The 19,079-nt window shown below is 36.5% G+C and overlaps 1 protein-coding gene across 1 annotated transcript in view; it reads left to right on the top strand.

The window, feature by feature from the left end:
* Nucleotides 1-19,079, top strand: part of LOC131058279 (MACPF domain-containing protein At4g24290) — a 50,546-nt gene that overhangs the window by 26,954 nt on the left and 4,513 nt on the right. The window contains exon 3 of the mRNA XM_057992155.2: nucleotides 5,751-5,952. Within this exon, the coding sequence (XP_057848138.1) occupies nucleotides 5,751-5,952 (202 nt within the window). The remainder of the gene's footprint in view (nucleotides 1-5,750; nucleotides 5,953-19,079) is intronic.

Genomic DNA, 19,079 nt, shown 5'->3' with positions numbered 1-19,079 from the left:
AAGTTTGTGGCAAATCATGTCATCCCCAATTGCACAAGATCCTCACCTTTCATGTGCTCTCTCATCAAACTAAGGATCCAAGTTTGCGTATGTTTCTAGAATCTTCATCCGCACTTCTGATTTATCCGCACTTCTAGATGTCCTTGAGTATTAAATCTAGAGAATGGGCTACACAAGGGCTCTAACAAATGGTGGGATGCTTCTCTTGAATATCTTTTCTAGTGGCTACATCTATGATAACTTGGACAACATTGTCCATCCAACCTCGTGGATCATCCCCATCATCAAATTGCACAAAACCTCAACATTTGTGACTTTGTATCAGGCATTTATGCACTTAAAGAACACAAGTGTGCCATGCAACTAGTAAAAAGTTTATCCATGTCTTGTTCCCTGCCATCCAGTTGTCCAATAAAATGTTGCAGCCATTTTTCTTCACATCCTTCTCTATCATAAAACTACTACTCCTGCTTTTTTAAAAGTTTTCTCTAGCAATAGGCCACTGAAATTACGACAAGTTGAGTCTTAACCCTGCATTGGCAACTGTTAATCTATTTACTAATCCACCACAATATGGGCTCTTTGCCACATAAAATGGTTTATTATAATTGTAGGACCAAAATCTTGTAGCTGCCATGCCTGCGTGATGGTTATTAAAATTTGTAAGATTTGAAGCTGTTCTGGTTTCTGTTTTTAGGATAATTATATGACAATTACTATACTCAGTAATGGCGAATATCTTGTAACTCCAGACGTTAAGTTTGAGCCTATCAATTTTAAGTTTCAATTAAAACACAACTTTGAGTTTGTATATAGGAAATAACTATCCAAATTTTTTCATGAAAAAGCATCATTATAAAATTGTATGTTTGCAGCAATGTTGAGTATTTTTGTGATGCCAGACATCAAATTTTTGCCCTGTCATGTTTTGGGTTTCAAGCAAGACAAGGTTTTGTATATTGGACATGCTCTGCAACCTAGGGTTTAAATGAAAGACCAAAAAATTTGAGGATATGCAGGATTTTTCACAAAAAAAATAGTATAAAATTTGTATGTTTGCAGCAAGGAACTGCAAAGGATTTACAGAAACAAAACTCACTTCCTTGTGAAAATCATCCCTTTGCTGTAATCTTTTTTATTTCAATTGGCCTTTGACACAAACAATTAGCCCTTAAAAAGAGACTTCAACAGAAAATTAAATTGGTTTTCAACCACAGACACAGCACAATAGACTTAAGAATCACTTCTAAAAAATGTACCAGAGCATTGTTCATCTGTAAAGTGTTGGTGCTGTTAATCTGTAGAAAACTCGCCGCGAGTCGTGCGAGTTATCTGAGTCCCTGAGCCGAGCAGACCTCACTGAGTTTTTATGACTCGGCCCGAGTCATGGAATATGATATATAATTTCATATATATATAATTGTAAAAGTATATAATTTCAAGATTTTGCCAAGTCATTACCAAGTCGTTACCGAGCTGTAGCTGAGTCACGAGTCGAGTTGGCCTTGCCGAGTCCGAGCCGAGTCCGAGTCTGGGAACTTGGATCTGTACCCAATCTCTTTTCTGTAAAAGCTGATTGTTCATACATATCTTATGCCACTTTTCACTAGAAAGCAGTTTTAATTGCAGATTTCTTCTCCTTTTGATAGCATCTTATTCTTTGGATTTGATGCCGATTGGACAGAACTTCTTTGGCAGCAACTGTCCTCTTCCTTAAATCTTCTTCTTGATTGGCATTCCGACTCTAAGGGCTTCCCACTCTGATACCAGATGTGGAAAAATGAATAGATGGAATTTGAGAGTTTTTGGTAGCATACACTTCAATGAGTGTGGCTTCTATGATTATTGAATGGAGAAGTTACAAGGTGGTTGTAACTTACTTGTTAGACATAACTAATGTGGTGTTATTATCTCAACGTAAGCAATAAATGCATGTGTACAATGTTTACACTCATATTATATTATACCTGATAAGGAAAACCACAGTAACCAACAGCAAATGTTATATTTATTGGAAAAACAAATCACTTGAGAATATATGCATACTTTTTCTTTCATATTTTTTTGGAGCTTGTAATATACAACTCTCTTGTCCACATCACACTCAACAAGTATCTCTTCTTTGCACCTTTGTTTAATCTTAACCATTGTGCATTGCATTAGCTAGATAGCTTGGATAGGAAATACTGAATATGTAACTGCATTATTGTAATCCTTTGTTATGATTTATCCCTCCAAAACTTGCTTCCAAGAACAAGATGTATATCTACACCACTTACATCCCATAAAATGGTAATCGACACAATAGATCTAGTGTCAGTAGAGGTTTGGTATCCCTTGATGCTCATCTACATAAGGCATTGGTAATTTGGGATTACGACCAACTATATTTCCATCACCCTTCAAAATTGGATTACAAATAAAATAGTTTAAATAATTTGATGAAGCCCAGTATATCTATAATCGTAAAGTTTATGATGCCTCTGCTCCAATGGGACATGGTTATCTACTCTCGCAAACTTTTCACTTGTCTTGGAGCATAGTCCACTTATTTGTGGGCTATAGAAAACTAACTCATATAAATTGTCCACTTGTTATGAGCAATAATTATCTCTTTCAGCAGCAAGTACTAACAATAAGATTCTGCAAAGTGAATCCCACGAGTAGAATACTTAGTGATTTGCAATTAAAGTAAAATTTTAGTCAACATGAAATAGATGTTATTTTTTGTACCTTCTAGAGAAATTAACTTAATAGTCTAATACATCTGTCAAAGCTTTAAATTTGTTGCCGTTATTCAATCAAACTACTGTTACAGGAAAGTCAATTTTACTACTACTGGTTGATATTGTAGCTTTTGATTAAACTCACTTGAGTAAATCAAACTACATTGAATCCTTCTTTAAAGAATCTTGTGGATTGTCAGGGTCATGTTCTCATCAGTCAGACCCTTGGATGGATTTGCTTTACAGGTCTGAGCTAATCTTTAAATTAATAACAGTCAAGCAACAATCAAATCACTAAAAGTACATTTTTATTCAGTGCCATTGTACTCATGGCCTCAGGGCTCCTCTTGGTTATGTAAAGGTAAATTCACCTAAATTGGGGATCAATCCTGGCCACCACATTCCTCCTCAATGTGCAGCTACTGGGGTACTTAACATATTTTCTCATTCCAGATCTGGGTATATCAGAAGTTTCTTGATCTAGAGTGTTAGCACCCTTTGTGTCTCCATTCCACAAGACCTATCTAGAAACATGTTTACCAACTTCAAATCTACTACTGGATGATCAGTAACTACACACCTCATGCTACTTCTATTTGCATTCAAAACAAACTATTTTCAAGCCTAACTTATGTAATATTGACTACTTATTATAAATAGCCATAGAAACAAGTGGTATTTAAGTATTATTATACTTTATGGGCTTTTGTGGCATCAAGAGGTTTTGGAGGAGGATATTTTTGTAGAATGACCTTTGACAAGCTCTAATAAGCTTCTATTTACTGAAAAGCCTCCTCAAGGGTGAAAGGCTTCAATTCTTGACCATCTCTTGTTGCATCACTCTTTCAATCCATCAATGCATATTCCAACTGCCCTTTGTGTCGAATATTTCCACAAGCAAGCTAGCCTGGCAGAATTATCTGGGATAGGAGGTCACATTAACTTGTTTCTTTATGTTATGAAAGTCATGCAGCAATTTTCTTGGGTATAAGCCTTACAATTATGACAATATTCGGTCACTAACCGATCCTAAGTGGTGATTACTAGCTAGTCAGCCTTGTTTTTATTGCCTTAACTCATTTGTTGCAAGTCTTAATGTCGAAAAGTGAATGTTCTAGTGATCTCCCATTGCACTTTTTGGAGAACATAGATTATTAATCTAGTCGATCCCTTGGTTTAATTCCTCTGATTTTTCTACCAAGCTTAGGAATGAGGATTTTCCCAAGCATCCTTTGGCTAATATAATGGAATTGTCAGCTCTGTTGGTTGCATTAATTTTCACAACTTCATCGTCTTCTAATAATTCTTGCTAGGGAATTTTAATAATGATCATAATGATCAGTGCCCTTACCTGTTTCTTGGGATTTTAATTACACTTTTCGCTTGTGTGCTGACTACATTCTTATCATTTGGTTGTGGCCATTGAAAAATGTAGAGCTTTCCCAGTTTGTCCACAGCTCTCCCCTGCTCTGTTATGTGATCTTTGATTGCCATCTTCTCTACTGCTCTTAATACACCCTTAATAGTTGGCTGTGGCTCTCAAAAAATGTAAAGACTGGCTAATTTTGCCCACAGTTTGTCTTGTGTCATCCAAGCAATTTCTTATGGCTTCCACCATCGAATACAATTGATTTCAAATAATCCTCTAAATGAGGGTTGGTATGGAGTGACCCTTGGTGCTCCCTTGTGTGTGGGCAAAAACTTTTTTTGATACCACCATTATTTTTCTATTCCTAAACCTTCCACTATAGCTAGCAAATACTTAAAAAATTGAAAGTTTTGAAGATCTCAAAGTTGAAAAGCTGAAATCTCTCTCTTCCCATCTTTTTGAAGACTGAAAATTCGATATTTTGAAGCAACCTAGAACAATGAAATACCAGAGAATGGAAATGAAAAGTCCAAAAAATAATCTAAATTACTATTAACGTAATCTAGCAAGAGACAGATATGGTGCACATGTGTGTGGGCACAGTGTAAGGGATGTAATTAAAATACACCCTTGACTTAACACCTTCATTATGCCGAGAGGCGTAACACTACAATGGCACCCACCCAACTATTTTTTTCCGTGTAATTTTAATGACTGGATAATGGATAATTTAAAAAATAAAAAATAAGTTAAAGACTAAAATCTAAATTAAAAAGCAACTTTCTATTATTATTATTTATTATGACTAGATAACGGATCATTTAAAAATAAGTTAGACTAAAATCTAAATTAAAAAGAAACTTTCTATTATTTTTATTTATTAAATGTAAAAACAATTATATTTTTAAATCAAGATTTAAAAAAACTTCTAATTTAAAAATTTATGTTTTTAAATCTAGATTTAAAAGAAACTTCTATTTTTTTATTTTTTTGCATGCAAATCATTTCATAATTATGTTTTTAAATCTAGATTTAAAGAAACTTCTACTTTTTTCATGCAAATCATTTCATATTCTAAAATAAGACTTAATTCTTATAAATATTAACCATATGAAATTAATTAATCTATGCTAAAGGCAAATATTTTTTAAATTTGATATCTCTCGCGTCATCTACATAAATTTTATTTATAAAATATAGGTATGCTGGTATATATAATTCCAACATCTTATTTCTATTATTGACGTATGTTTGTAAGAAATATATAATCTCACAGAGGTGTGTTTTTGAGCTCTAATCCTGTTTATTTTTCATATTTTCTTTCTTCATAGTCTGAATTATTGTGCACATCTTGGCTATGACGCTACTCAACTTAGGATAATTTATAAGTTAAACTAAACAATTTCATTAATTTTTGATTCAACATATAGTTATGCAGTAAACTCCAACCCAATCAATAGACGTTCCTTGTAAACTCAACCCAATAAAAAATGCATAGTTCTTATTTGCTTTTTTGGCTGAGTTTATTCTCTTGCTTGTTGAATGCTTTCTTATCTATAAGGGTGTCCTTGCTTTCTCTTGGGATTTATGTAATTCAAAATTTTTAGTTCTTAACAAACAGGACATAGACACTGAATACACTTAATTCTGTTCAGATTTATTGACAAGTATGGAACTCATGTTATCACTGGAGTAAAGATGGGAGGGAAAGATGTGATTTTTGTTAAACAACAACACAGTTCAAGTCTTCAAGCAACAGTTGTACAGAAATTGTTAAAAAGAATAGCAGATGAAAGATTTGCAGATGCTAATGGTCGGTTCAGTTTTGAATCTGAGGAAACCTCCCGAAGAGACAAAGTAAGAATGTTTTCACTCTATAAATCTTTATTAGTATTATTGAGTTGATGCACTGCTAGTATTTTTTGATAGCCTAGTTGCATAAACTTGGAAACAAAGGACAAAAGATATGAAATGCAAAGTGAAAATCTAGAAGTGTTTAATAAATTGGTGAAGATTAACTAGAGTTAAGAAAAACATAAATTTTCTATTTGGCACCTTACTTGTATCTCTATGTGTAAATAACATAATATGATTTATATTTACTGGGTTGATTGAGAAAAAATATATTTCTATTGTCCATTCTTACAAAGAGGGAATTAGGTGAAGGCAAAGATTGTTTTCTAGGTCATGGCCAAATTAGATATCAATTTTTCATATGAGAGCCTGCCTTAGAGATCACATGAAGATTTCTTTCCATTCACATTATATATTGATCAATTATTGTACCCTGGGGTTGTGGCTTAATGACGGATTTGAAGAGTAAACCAAACCTTGCCAATCCATGTGGTGGTGATCCAAATTGTATCCTACAATCCTAGAGAATGAACTCAGACCTAAATCCAAGGACTTGTTGGTTTAGATTGATGAGGGAAAACCCATGGGTAATTTGTAGGCAATGATGGGCCAATTGACAAGAGTGGGCAATTCTTCTACACTTTTGGTTTGGTTCCAGAGATTTTTTTAAGGATAATTAAAGGGAAATGAAAAACATAGTAGGTCACACAGCTTAATCATACAGTATGCATAAGGACATCCCAAATATTTGTTGCTAGATACCTCTTAGACTGGCTAACTGGTCATGTAGACCTATAGATATCCTAGCAAAGTAGACTGTAAGAAGGGTAAAATATCTCCTATATTACTGGTCTTGTAGATCTATAGATTTCCTAGTATAGTATACTGTAATAAGGGTATGCATGCAACTAAAGATGCAAATAGTGTTTCTCCCCCAAAGTGACTTTAGTTACAATATCCTACTTAACACATAACCCTCGAAAATACAATTATGCATAACCCTTTAAAGATAAATTATAACTAACAAACATATGTTCTCACAAGATATTGCAGAATTTAAGACTACTAGATTATGCAAAGTGGTAGAACACTACTAGACTAAGCTAGTGAAAAGAATGAATGAATAAATTTTGAATGGTCAAAGGATTGATTATTGAGAGACCGCTGCCTTAATACATTGGTGACAAAGACAAGCTTTAAAATCAAATGCAAACATCTATGCAAATCAGGAACAAAGAACTAGTATTGCATCTAACATCTCATATTTCATTTAGACACATGAAACATCAAATGATCGAATCTACTTTAGTCATCACCATTTGATTAGATAAACCCCATATTTATTATGAAAAGTACCCCAAATATTTTGAAAGATATTTACGGCTGTTGTGACAATTAACTAATGACAAATAATATCAAACTAGCAAATTCAACCCCAGAGATCAATATCATCCTTTGGAATTTTCAGCCAATTGTTTAGGTTTTCAGATGATGGAGAGGAATTTTGCATGCAAGCACTTTCTCTTGATTTACAATAAGCTATAGTGTACACTCCACTTTGAACCTTGGTTGAATGGTCAAAGCGGACCCACGACATAGCAATGAGGAGTTGCAACATGACCATAAAACCCATGTATCCATCCCCCTCCAATGGTTTGGGCCTAAAATAATTTCACTTATTTATTGCACCTTTAGGGGGATTTGAATTGGGATGTTTTTGGGTGACTTTGACAGAATAGAAAGCCCTCAGTCCTTAGCTATGAGCTGAAGAGTTATCAACTCAGATTTGTACTCCCAATATCAATGAGTTGCAAAAGACAATTTGAGGATGGTTAGAAACCTAAAAAATCCACTTATGTTACACGTGATGTCTTGTTGCAAATCATTATACAAATAGAAATAAAGTGCATGGGCCAAAGATGAGGACCTTAAGCGTTTCAAAACCAGTAGCCATAACTGCAAATTCGAAGCTAGGCAAAAGGTGAAAAAAAGGAGGACTCTCAGAGGGACAAGTCAAGACATAGGGGCTTAAAACATGAAGATTAGTCATCTTAGATTGATTATCAACATAGAGGGCCAGAAAACAAAACAGAGAACCATATTTAGATGATTGTATTATAGATCACATGCAAGTCTTGAATCATTAGCCTATCAGGTAATCCTTTGATGAGTTGGGGCAAATTGGTGAATATCTGGTGCATGTTCTCATTCCATACCAGGTGATTCCTGATGTCAACAGGGGAAACCTAGGTTTTCTTGAGATGATCCTGTTTTCCAATTAAGTCGGGGAACCAATCATTAAATTAAAATAAACGAAGTTATTAAATATTTTATAATATCATTTATTTATTTATTTTTGGCCGACTTAGTTGATTAGTTTTAGCAAATAAATAAATATTTTTAAATAAATTGGCCCCTTGGCTGACGCTTTTGTCTAGCAAAATAGCTCAGAAGGCAGTTATGGTGGCTTGTGGATGTAAGAGAAACCCATAGCGAGGAGAAAGTCGATAACACTCAGCCAGACATCCATCATTTGCAATATCCATGACTTCTCCTGACAGGATCGAGTTTAGGAAGCAGGCCGATCGAGGAGAAAGTCGATAACACTCAGCCAGATATCTCCATCATTTGCAATATCCATGACTTCTCCTGACAGGATTGAGTTTAGGAAGCAGGCCGATGGATACCTGAAAACGCAAGAGTCCTCAACATCGGGTGGAGAATTAAATAGCAGGTTTTATTTTCAATGCTGGAACAGATATGGATTATGTTTATGAATTTGTTAAGAGTCTGAGATAAGTGTATTCTGCATTGTCTCATAAGCAATGAATGTAGTTTCCAGAATTCTTATTCATTCTGAGAATTTATAAGTGTAATGATTTCTGATATCAATAATATGTTTCTTGGCTCTTGTGATAATGAATCCGTCTATATTTACATTTTGTAATGCTTTTTGAAGCTGTCAGTTCCTAGTTTAAGACTGTAAATTTAAGCTGGTCGATTTCAGTGGTATCAGAGATTGGCTTCTTGCTAGCCTAAGGGTAATTGGCGAGTGAAAGAAAATAGCAATAGGAGATGGTCTAACTTCTAAAGGAATTAAACCAGCAGAGAAGTACTGATAGGGCTGCACAAAATAGGGCTGAAGGGGGTAGCTTGAATGGAGAAAGGAGTTCAGCTAGGGGAGAAAAGGCTTCAGTTAACCCTAGGTCTTTTAGGGCCAAATTTTTGGACAAATAAGGGCCAGCTAACAGAGAGGGGGAGTAGCCTGATCAGGTAAATGAAATGGATAGGCTCCATGATGAATATCATGCCTTGAGCATTCCCATTCGTAATTGAAATGACCTTCACAAAATTCTATGAAATGAAAACATGAGGAGGGTATAGTAGGAGGTATGAAGAAAGAAAGGATATCCAGCACCTCTTGGGAAAGATTACAATCCCCAATTTTGATGGGACTAGAAGTACATCAAAAAGCCTGGTTGTAGAAATTAGACACATGCTTTTCATTGAAACCAATGTTTGAAGAGGAAGCTATAAAATTTGCTACTCTACACCTTGAAGGGATAGCACACAAATGGTGATATCATGGCTTGATAACCCAAGGACATGATTCCATTAGTACTATGGAGGATTTCAGCCAAAGGTTAATTGAAATATTTGGTAGCAAAGATCCCGAAATTCTCTTCAGGGACTTAGCACAGCTGAAACAAGAAGGAAAAATGAAGGACTATTTTAGCAGAATTTAAAAGACTTGCTGTAATGGTTCCTGATGTAACTGAAAAAAGACTAAGTTCTGTTAGTAGAAGGCTTAGCTGAAACTCTCAAGGGTTTAGTAAGGGCTTTTAATCCAAATACTCTACAAGAGGCCATCATAAGAAGCCTTAATCTAGAGGAGTCGGTGGTAAAGGACAGTTTTTATCTTAAGAAGACAACACCCCCTTTTCTGCCCAAGAGGTCTTTTCAGAAGAATATACCACCTCCTAAGGCATCACCTTCCAAGCCTAGTCAAGCAGAGGTATCTAAGAATGAGCTGTGAAGAAAGAAGTTATGATTTTCATGCAGAGAACCTTGGCAGCTTCGGCATAAGTGCTTGGGGAAAGGGCAAATTCATTACAGAGAGGTGCTACTAGATGAAGATACGGGAAGTGATGAGGTTGAATTTGAAAAGGAGGTCGAGGAGGTAGAGCATGAACACCAAGGAGAAGAGCACTCAGGAGGCACTCTTGCAGCACTTCCAGGAACACCACGATATAATGCTTTTCGGGTTCGATGAGTCTTGAAAGGACAAAAGGTAATAATTTTTATTGATAGTGGGGCTACTTACAATTATGTTGATCAAGAATTGGTAAATAGATTGGGCTTAAAGGCAAAAGAGTTTGAAGGGTTTGATATTAAAGTTGCTAGTGGGACAATCCTTCATTGTACCAAGAAAATTCCTCAAATAGAGTTAACAATGGGGGAATATAAAATGAAGGATGTTTTTTATGTAATCAGTGTAAATGTCTTGTAAGTTCCAATTTAATGGACAAGTTATATGCAGGATGGTGTATTTACGTTTTGATATTATGACTATGACACTAATATTGTTATCTTTCTTTTATTGCAGGTAAGGAGGATGAACACGTATCGATTTCAATGTCATCTCCTTTAATTTGAATGATGTATAAATAGTAAGATGGCCACGATCAACTGGCACCTTGATCGGACATGTCTTTTAGACATGTCCAACCAAGATGTCACTTGGTCGTGACTCTTACAACCATCAACCGATCCATAACTAATCGGTGCTATAAACATACCCGATAATGAATCGGTATCATTGTTAATGGTAACAGTGCTTATAAACACACCCGATAATGAATCGGTATCATTGTTAATTGTAATAGATCTAAAACATACCCGATAATGAATCGGTATCAAAGCATATGATAATGGATCAATATAAAGTAAACAATAACAATAACTGTTAGCATTATATGCTATCGGGTTAATACCTCGATAGCATCTTAATGCCGATTCATATATGAATCGACATTAATATACTATCGGGGTATTAGCCCGATAGCATTTAGATTGACGCTTAACATAGTTAAGTAGGTCGTCAATCTAATCCATCATTATCCAATATCAATATCATAATTATGATCAATGTTATAGTCTGATAAGCATAGAGCATGAATGAGTAAACTAATAACAGAATAGAGGAGATTAATGAGTTAGGAGAGTCTTATCTTGCAGAAGCTACTAATGCATTAACACTCCCTCTTAGCTTTTGGAAGATAGATAAAGTAACTTACATCACATTTCTTCAAATGGCCAGTGCTATCAGATTCGAAGACAGACTCGGAGGTGGCGATGATTTTTCAGCCTGGAAATTCAGAATTCAAATGATCTTAAAGGAGAACAAAGTGGATTCGTTTGTTCAAACTAAAAATGATCAACCCGAAAATGAACCTGACAAAACAGCATGGATTGAGGGAAATGAAAAGGCAAAAAAAATAATAGTTGATGGGGTGAGAAACAACATAATGCCCATCATAAGAAAACATCAGACAACCTATAAAATGTTCAAAGCTCTTGAAAGCACATTTGAGATATCAAATGCAAGTCGAACTCTAGCATTAAAACGAGAAATAAATCATATCGCCATGAACAAAGGGGAGACGATCAACGCCTGCTTTATGCGGATATCAGTTCTAAAAGATGAACTTGCAACTCTGGACTACGAGATCCAAAGCAAAGAGTTAACAATCAGCATGGATATGGAAGGGGTTTTAGGAGTTCAATGGTTATACTTAATTGATAAGAATGAGCAAAGCTATCAAACCATGGAATTCACATTTCAACACAATGGCAAGAAGATAGTTCTACATGGCTTGTCCAATAAGAGGACCATGCAAGTTTCAGCTAGGAGGATGGAGCAAGCTTTTGCAAGGATCAAGTAGCTCAGGCAGGCAAGTGTTTCATTTCAAACACACGACCTTCAAAGGAAGGGAGATCCTATGATATTGAAATTTAGTCTATTTTGGATCGGCACAACAAAATACTCAAAGACATTTTTCTTGGGCTTCCACTTGATAGGGGTTTATAGCATATAATTGAGTTTGAAGAGGGGGAAAAACCAATCATAATCATTCCATATTGCCATCCTAAGGTGTATAAGGAAGAGATCAAAAAGGCAATTAAGGAACTTCTGGATATGGGGCACATAAGGCCCAGCTCTAGCCCTTTTGCATCATCTGTAGTGTTGGTCAAGAAAAAAGATGGAACTGTGAGGATGTGTATCGATTATAGAGCACTTAATAAAAGGACAATCAAGAATCACTACCCCATACCAGGGATTGATGAGTTAATTGATGAGCTTCATGGAGCTAAGTTTTTTTCAAAGATTGATTTGCATTCGAGGTATCACCAAATCAAGGTAAGAGATGAAGATGTGCACAAAACAGCATTTAGATGTCATTATGGGCATTATGAGTTCTTGGTCATGCCATTTGGCCCAACCAATGCACCAACAACCTTTCAATCATGCATGAACCAGGTATTGATTCTTCAATTGAGGATTTTTTTTTTTTAATGATATCCTGATCTATAATAAGACATGGGAAGATCATTTGAAACATTTGGATGAGGTGCCGGGCATTCTTGAGCAGCACTCTTTTTATGCGAAAGTTGAGTTTGGGTTGACTGAAATTCTGTACTTCGGGTTCAAAATCAGTGCACAAGGTGTTAGTGTGGATGAAGTAAAGATAAAAGAAATCCAAGATTGGCCCAAACCAAGGAATTTGACTCAGCTAAGAGGAGTTGTAGGCTTATGCAGCTACTATAGAAGGTTTGTGAAGGGGTTTTCACAACTTGCTGCACCTTAAACAAATCTAACCAAGAAGGGGGCTTTCACACGGTGTCCAACAGTCCAGCAAGCTTTTGACAAACTTAAGGAGGTAATGAGCTTGTGCCTAGTCTTAGAAATTCCAGATTTTTTACTTCCCTTTGTCCTAGAATGTGATGCTTTAGGTGAGGGCATGGGGGCTGTCTTGACACAAAATAAACATCCCATGGTATATGAGAGCAGAAAACTCAGGGATGCTGAGCAGAATTTCTCAATTTATGATAAAGAAATGCTGGCCATAATGCATGCTCTAGCTAAGTTCCGTCAACATCTGGTTTGTGGGACGTTTGTAGTTAAAACAGATCACAATAGTCTGAAATTCTTCCTTAACCAAAGGGATTTGAAATTTGAATGATAGGCAACAAAATGGCAAGTAAAATTCAAGCCAATGGTTTTGATATTGAATATGTTAAGGGAAAGAGCAATGTGGTAGCTGATGCACTTTCTAGGAAGCCTCATATTCATTCTATAACAGATATATCTGCTGATTGGAAGACTTTGATAATAGCTGAGTATGTTAAGGATTCGTTTGCTAATGACCTTTTGGAAGGGAAAGTGCAAGATGATAGGTGCAAAGCAATGAATGAGCTCATACTTACAAAGACTGAGTGTATATCATTCTTGAATCTAAGATGAAAGAGAAGATATTGAGGGCATGTCATGATACACCCCTTGCTGGTCATCTGGGCTTTTAAAAGACATACAAGCGAGGGAACGTTTTTCATGGAAAGGGCTTAAGAGTGGTTTGTTGCAGCATGTAAGGGAGTGTATGGAGTGTCAACAAAACAAGGCAAAGCATGCATTTCTCGCTAGGTTGCAGCAACCCTTATCCCAAATGAGAAATGGGAAAGTATATCCATGGAATTCATCACAGGATTGCCAAAGGTTCAAGGTAAAGATTGATTGTATGTTGTTGTTGATAGGCTTACCAAACACACACACTTTCATGCCATATCTTCAGAATTTAAGGCTCCTCATGTAGTAGACCTGTTCTTTAGGGAAATTTTCAGACTTTATGGGTTGCCAAGGAACATTGCAGGTGACAGGGACATCGGGTTTCTTAGTTTGTTTTGGCAAGAACTCTTTTGTTTGACAGGTATTGAATTGATGCCAAGCACTAGCTATCATTTGTAAATTGATGGATGAATGGAGATTGTGAACATATGAATTGAAGGTTATTTAAGGAACTATGTCACAGGGCAGCAAACAGCTTGGATAAAGTGGTTGCATTTAGGAGAATATTGTTTTAACACTGCTCATCATATGTCTATCGGTATGACTTCTTCAAAGCTCTCTATGGTTATGATGCTACTTTTATGGATTTGTTGTTGACTGATAGTAGAGTTCCAAGCGCAAAAGATATGATTCAGCAAAGTAGGGATATTCTGGAATTTCTCGAGGACAATTTGCAGTGGGCTCAGAACCAGCAAAGTTATATGTTGATAGACATTGAACAGAAAGGGTCTTTGAGGTTGGGGATAAGGTGTTCTTGAGGTTGCAGCCCTATAGGCAGTCTTCGATCAAAGATAGTGGAGCTGAAAAGTTGAATCCACATTTTTATGTGCCGTATAAGGTAGTAAGGAAGGTGGGTGTAGTAGCTTATGAGCTGGAACTTCTAGCTGACAGCAAAATTTACAGTACATATCATGTTTCATGCCTTAAAAAGGCTCTTGGACAGCAGGTCACTCCCTCACCAGAACTGCCTCCACTTGACTATGAAGGAAAGTTAATTCTTGAACTTGAGATGCTCTTGGATGTGCAAGAGAAGAGGTTAAGGAATGAGATCATTCCAGAATATTTGGTGAAATCTAAGGGACTACCCCTTGAAGATACCACCTGGGAGGGGGTTGAAATCATGCAACTTGAAATTGCTTGAGGAGAAGCAATTTGGGATGGGAGGATTGTGATGATCTTGTTTTCCAATCAAGTCAGCCCTGAACTAATCATTAAATTTTAATAAACAAAGTTATTAAATACCTTATAATATCATTTATTTTCTATGGCCGACCTAGTTAAGTAGTTTTAGGAATTTAAAAAAAATAAATTAGCCCCTTGGCCAATCTTGCTGGGGCTGTTAATTACCGACCAGTTCTCCTATTAATTAGTTTGTTTTGGCTCTAGCATTAGACAAATGCTACAGGAGGATCCAGATGCAAATCTGTAAACTCTCTCAGGTAGGATGTAGCCCCTACCAATTCACATTTCCATCGATTCGTTACTTAGTCATTTCTGCAATACTCGAATATATCATTTCCTAATTCGCAGCATTACTCTTTCAAGCTCAACACACATGGGAAATTAGGAGCAGCTTGCTGAACACGTCGATTAGACTTAGGTATAATGCCAGAAACAGGAGCGATATCTCAGGCAGTGAATAGAGTGCGTTTTTCGCTTTTGTCTAGTGACATGCTCAGATGGCAGTTATGGTGGTTCGTGGGTGTAAGAGAAATCCATAGCAAGGAGAAAGTCTATAACATTCAGCTGGACATCCATCATTTGCAATATCCATGACTTCTCCTAACATGATCGAGTTAAGGAAGCAGGCTGATGGATACCTGAAAACGCAAGAGTCCTCAACTTTGGGTGGAGAATTAATTAGCAAGTTTTATTTTCAATTCTGAACAGATACGGATTAGTGTTTGTGAATCTGTTAAGAGTCCGAGATAAGTGTATTCTGCATTGGCTCATAAGCAATGAACGAAGTTTCGAAAATTCTTATTCAGTCTGAGAATCTGTAAGTGTAATGATTTCTGATATCAATAATATGGTTCTTGGCTCTTTTGATAATGACTGCGTCTATATTTACATTTTGTAATGCATTCTGAAGTTGTCAATTCCTAGTTTAAGATTGCAAATTTAAGTTGGTCTATTTCATTCCTGGTCTTCGATTCAGATGTACTCTAACCATAATGTTCCAAAGGAACTGGAAGTTGGAAAACAGATGTTCTGTGGATATGTTTGAAGTGTTTCAAGTATTTGCTCGCTAAGGACTGCCAGAGCATGCTTATGGTTCCATCTTTGACCTAATTAACAAAGTGGTTTCAAGGCAATTGATGTTAATATCCCAAATTCTTTCTTGGTAATGGGTGCCAAAAATGTAGTATGGGAAATGAGTATTCATAACCAAACTAGAAAAGAGCGAGGCAAGAGTGCACATAAGTTGGAATGATGTCATGCCCTGCTAGAACTCTTCCTTTACAAGAGAATCCACAGCTTGAAGTACATCTAACCCAAGCCTTTATTTATATTAACTTGGATGATAGCACATAGGAGGCTGACTAGACTCATGGAAGAGGGTCGACCAGTTCAAGAAGATACAATTATTTCAATCAAGGATAAATAGAACAGTAGAGGCCGACTTAGGTGAACCTATATTAATAATAGTGAATTCTTATGAAGGCTGACTCAAAATAGATAATAAAAAAATATAATAAAGTAAATTGTTTGTGACTATTTAAGGGCCGACAAGGCAAAATAGGAAGGGCCGACGTAGAGTCAGAATCTAAGATTATTATTACTAAATCAATCTCCCCAAACAGCACCATGGAGAGCAGTGTCTAAAAGGTAAGGGCAGCGACTGCAAACAATGTGTCTTGACAAAACTAATGGACATGACTTTTCCACCGTAGAAGATATATAAGGGAGGAAATCTTATTGAGGAGATGCATTCAGAAAAATAAGGAAAATCATTAGAAAGGGCAGAGAAAATATAAAGGCAGTGATTAATAAGTATTAAGGTAGCAATCTAAATTTAAGAGACAGAAAGGAAGATATATCAGTCCATTTTTTAATCAGAACTTTGAGTATAATAGCAGATGCATATATATGTTATAAGCAGATTTGAAAAAGGGTTTATGCAGAACTGTGACGGAGGATGTATAAAAGAGAATATCAGTTTGTAAGAAATCGAGCAAGCAAGCCATACAGCCATACTTGATCTAGTAGATATTGTGGTAGGCATGGATATATGCTTGAAGTTGATATATATGCTTAATGTATGCAGCATGATAATGTGTTTATGCAAAATTCCTCACATATTTATATAGGCCATAATATGTATAATAATGTATTTGATACATAACCTCTCATATATTGGATATAGGCAATAATTTGGAATGTCTAGATTCCTAGTCTACCCATCAAATTGCTGAAATCAATCATGATGAGGTTAATAGGGGAATACAAGGAGGGGAAACTGTGATGAGATCCTCTTCTAAGTACACCAGCCCATGGTGGATGACTGACTTGTCTGCCACATGTGGGCCAAGGGGGGCAAAGGTGTATCCCGCCCTTGGGCTTAGATGGGAAGGATGCTCCAGACACCCTATTTTGGTTTCCCCACCAACCTCTACCATGGATGATTGTCAGAATAGGATTAAAGAGGTTTCAATCATAGAAAGGTGGGTAAGGCAGCATGGATAGGGAGGACTGATACAAGCTTAACCACTAAGCACACCACCTCATATGGATGGTGGACTGCCACATGGGGTGAAGAGGGATGGTACATCTGCTTTTGGGCTCAGCATGGGAACGGCTTTGGGTGCCCTATCATGTTTCTCATCCAATCCCTATTATGGTTGAACTCCAATTATGTCTTATAGATATTGTATAGTTTATCTAGATTTGAAATAGTTGTGAATATATGCTATCTGACCCTAGTTGAAATGATTGGTCTATGAACATGATTGCAGGACCTAAACCAGGTTTTATCTTGATGAAAACATTTCATTGGTAAAAATATGATTCTAAATGTGTCAAGTTTTATTATTTTATCAAGGGCAAGAATCATGAATATCCCAAAAGGGGACATTACAAATGATAACCTGGCACTTTGTTTATATAACATAGCATTCACAAAGGGAGTCTCTAGATTATAGCTAACAATTGAACCAGTGAAAATACGTTAACGACCTCCTCAAGCATGTGTCTGAAGACAGCAGAAACAGGAAAAAGTATTCAAGAAGGTAACACAGTTGGAGTACTGCTGACAACCACCACTCGTAACTAATTGTGACAACTAATTTAGCATATAATAAATACTCATACAAACACATACTTGGAACACATGCTGATTATTTATTTTCTTACTTGAATTCAACTAAACATCGATGTTGAGTCAGCCATGTACATAACACAAAACTAGTACATAGTCATGCAACAAAATGCTTACAAGGAAACCTTTGGAAAACCCAAATGAACTTATAGTTTCATTATATGGGTCTTAGATTCAAATAACACTTTTCCTTGACTAGGAGACCATTAGAAATCCCTGAGAAACTTAGTGGGCCTTGTGTAAATGGCACTGGCCCTTTGGAGGGAATCATCCCAAGAAGTAGCTGTTGGTGTTGGAAATAAGCCACACCCCGACCGACGATGGACTGGTCCAAGAGGGGCCAGTAGCTCAGTGGTAGAGCACTCCAGCAGCGTATGGAAGGTCCTAGGTTCGAGTCCTAGCTGGTCCATGTCTCAACATGGTATCAGAGCCAGGTCCAGGCTAGGAGCCCCAAGCACACGAGAGGTGTGGCTTAAGGGGGGGTGTTGGTGTTGGAAATAAGCCACACCCGGACCGACGATGGACTGGTCCAAGAGGGCCCAGTAGCTCAATGGTAGAGCACTCCAGCAGCGTATGGAAGGTCCTAGGTTCGAGTCCTAGCTGGTCCATGTCTCAACAGTAGCTTCTATGCTATCACTACAGATTAAATCTGGATAATTGCAGCCAGGCACATGATCCAACAACTCAGGCAAAGGGACAATGAATTCAGAGGCTCCCTTGTTTTGACTTCGGTTAAGTTTATGGGAAATGCACTTTGAAATTGCTTCTCTTTAAAGCATATCCTGGAAGCTTTTCCTCCATTGTATTTAATACTTAGAGATGAAAAAAAATGGTGTTTATTATGCTTCACTTCTTTTATAAGATTATTTGTTAGAGGAATATTATTTGGCACTTTTAGGTTCTTAGTTTTTTTAGCCTATTCTTTTTACAGCAGGATTTTTTTTCAATATTCCAGCAAGTAAAACATACAAAATGGTTGCAGATATACTTGTTACACCAGGGATAAAAAAAATGCCATGAAGCACAATAGGATTATCCCAGATACTTTTGAGTTCTGACCACTTTCAACAATCCTAATATTTGTCTGTCCTCCTATGGTGGTTATGGCTCAAATATTTTCTCATCTAGGTATTTCTATTAGATCATGAGAGATGAAGGATAATATGCCCTTGCTACAAAAATGTAACT

This window comes from Cryptomeria japonica, chromosome 3 (genome assembly GCF_030272615.1).
Source record: "Cryptomeria japonica chromosome 3, Sugi_1.0, whole genome shotgun sequence".
Taxonomy (NCBI): domain Eukaryota; kingdom Viridiplantae; phylum Streptophyta; class Pinopsida; order Cupressales; family Cupressaceae; genus Cryptomeria; species Cryptomeria japonica.
Note: the sequence above shows the minus strand (reverse complement) of the source record. Positions and strands in the feature narration are given on the sequence as shown.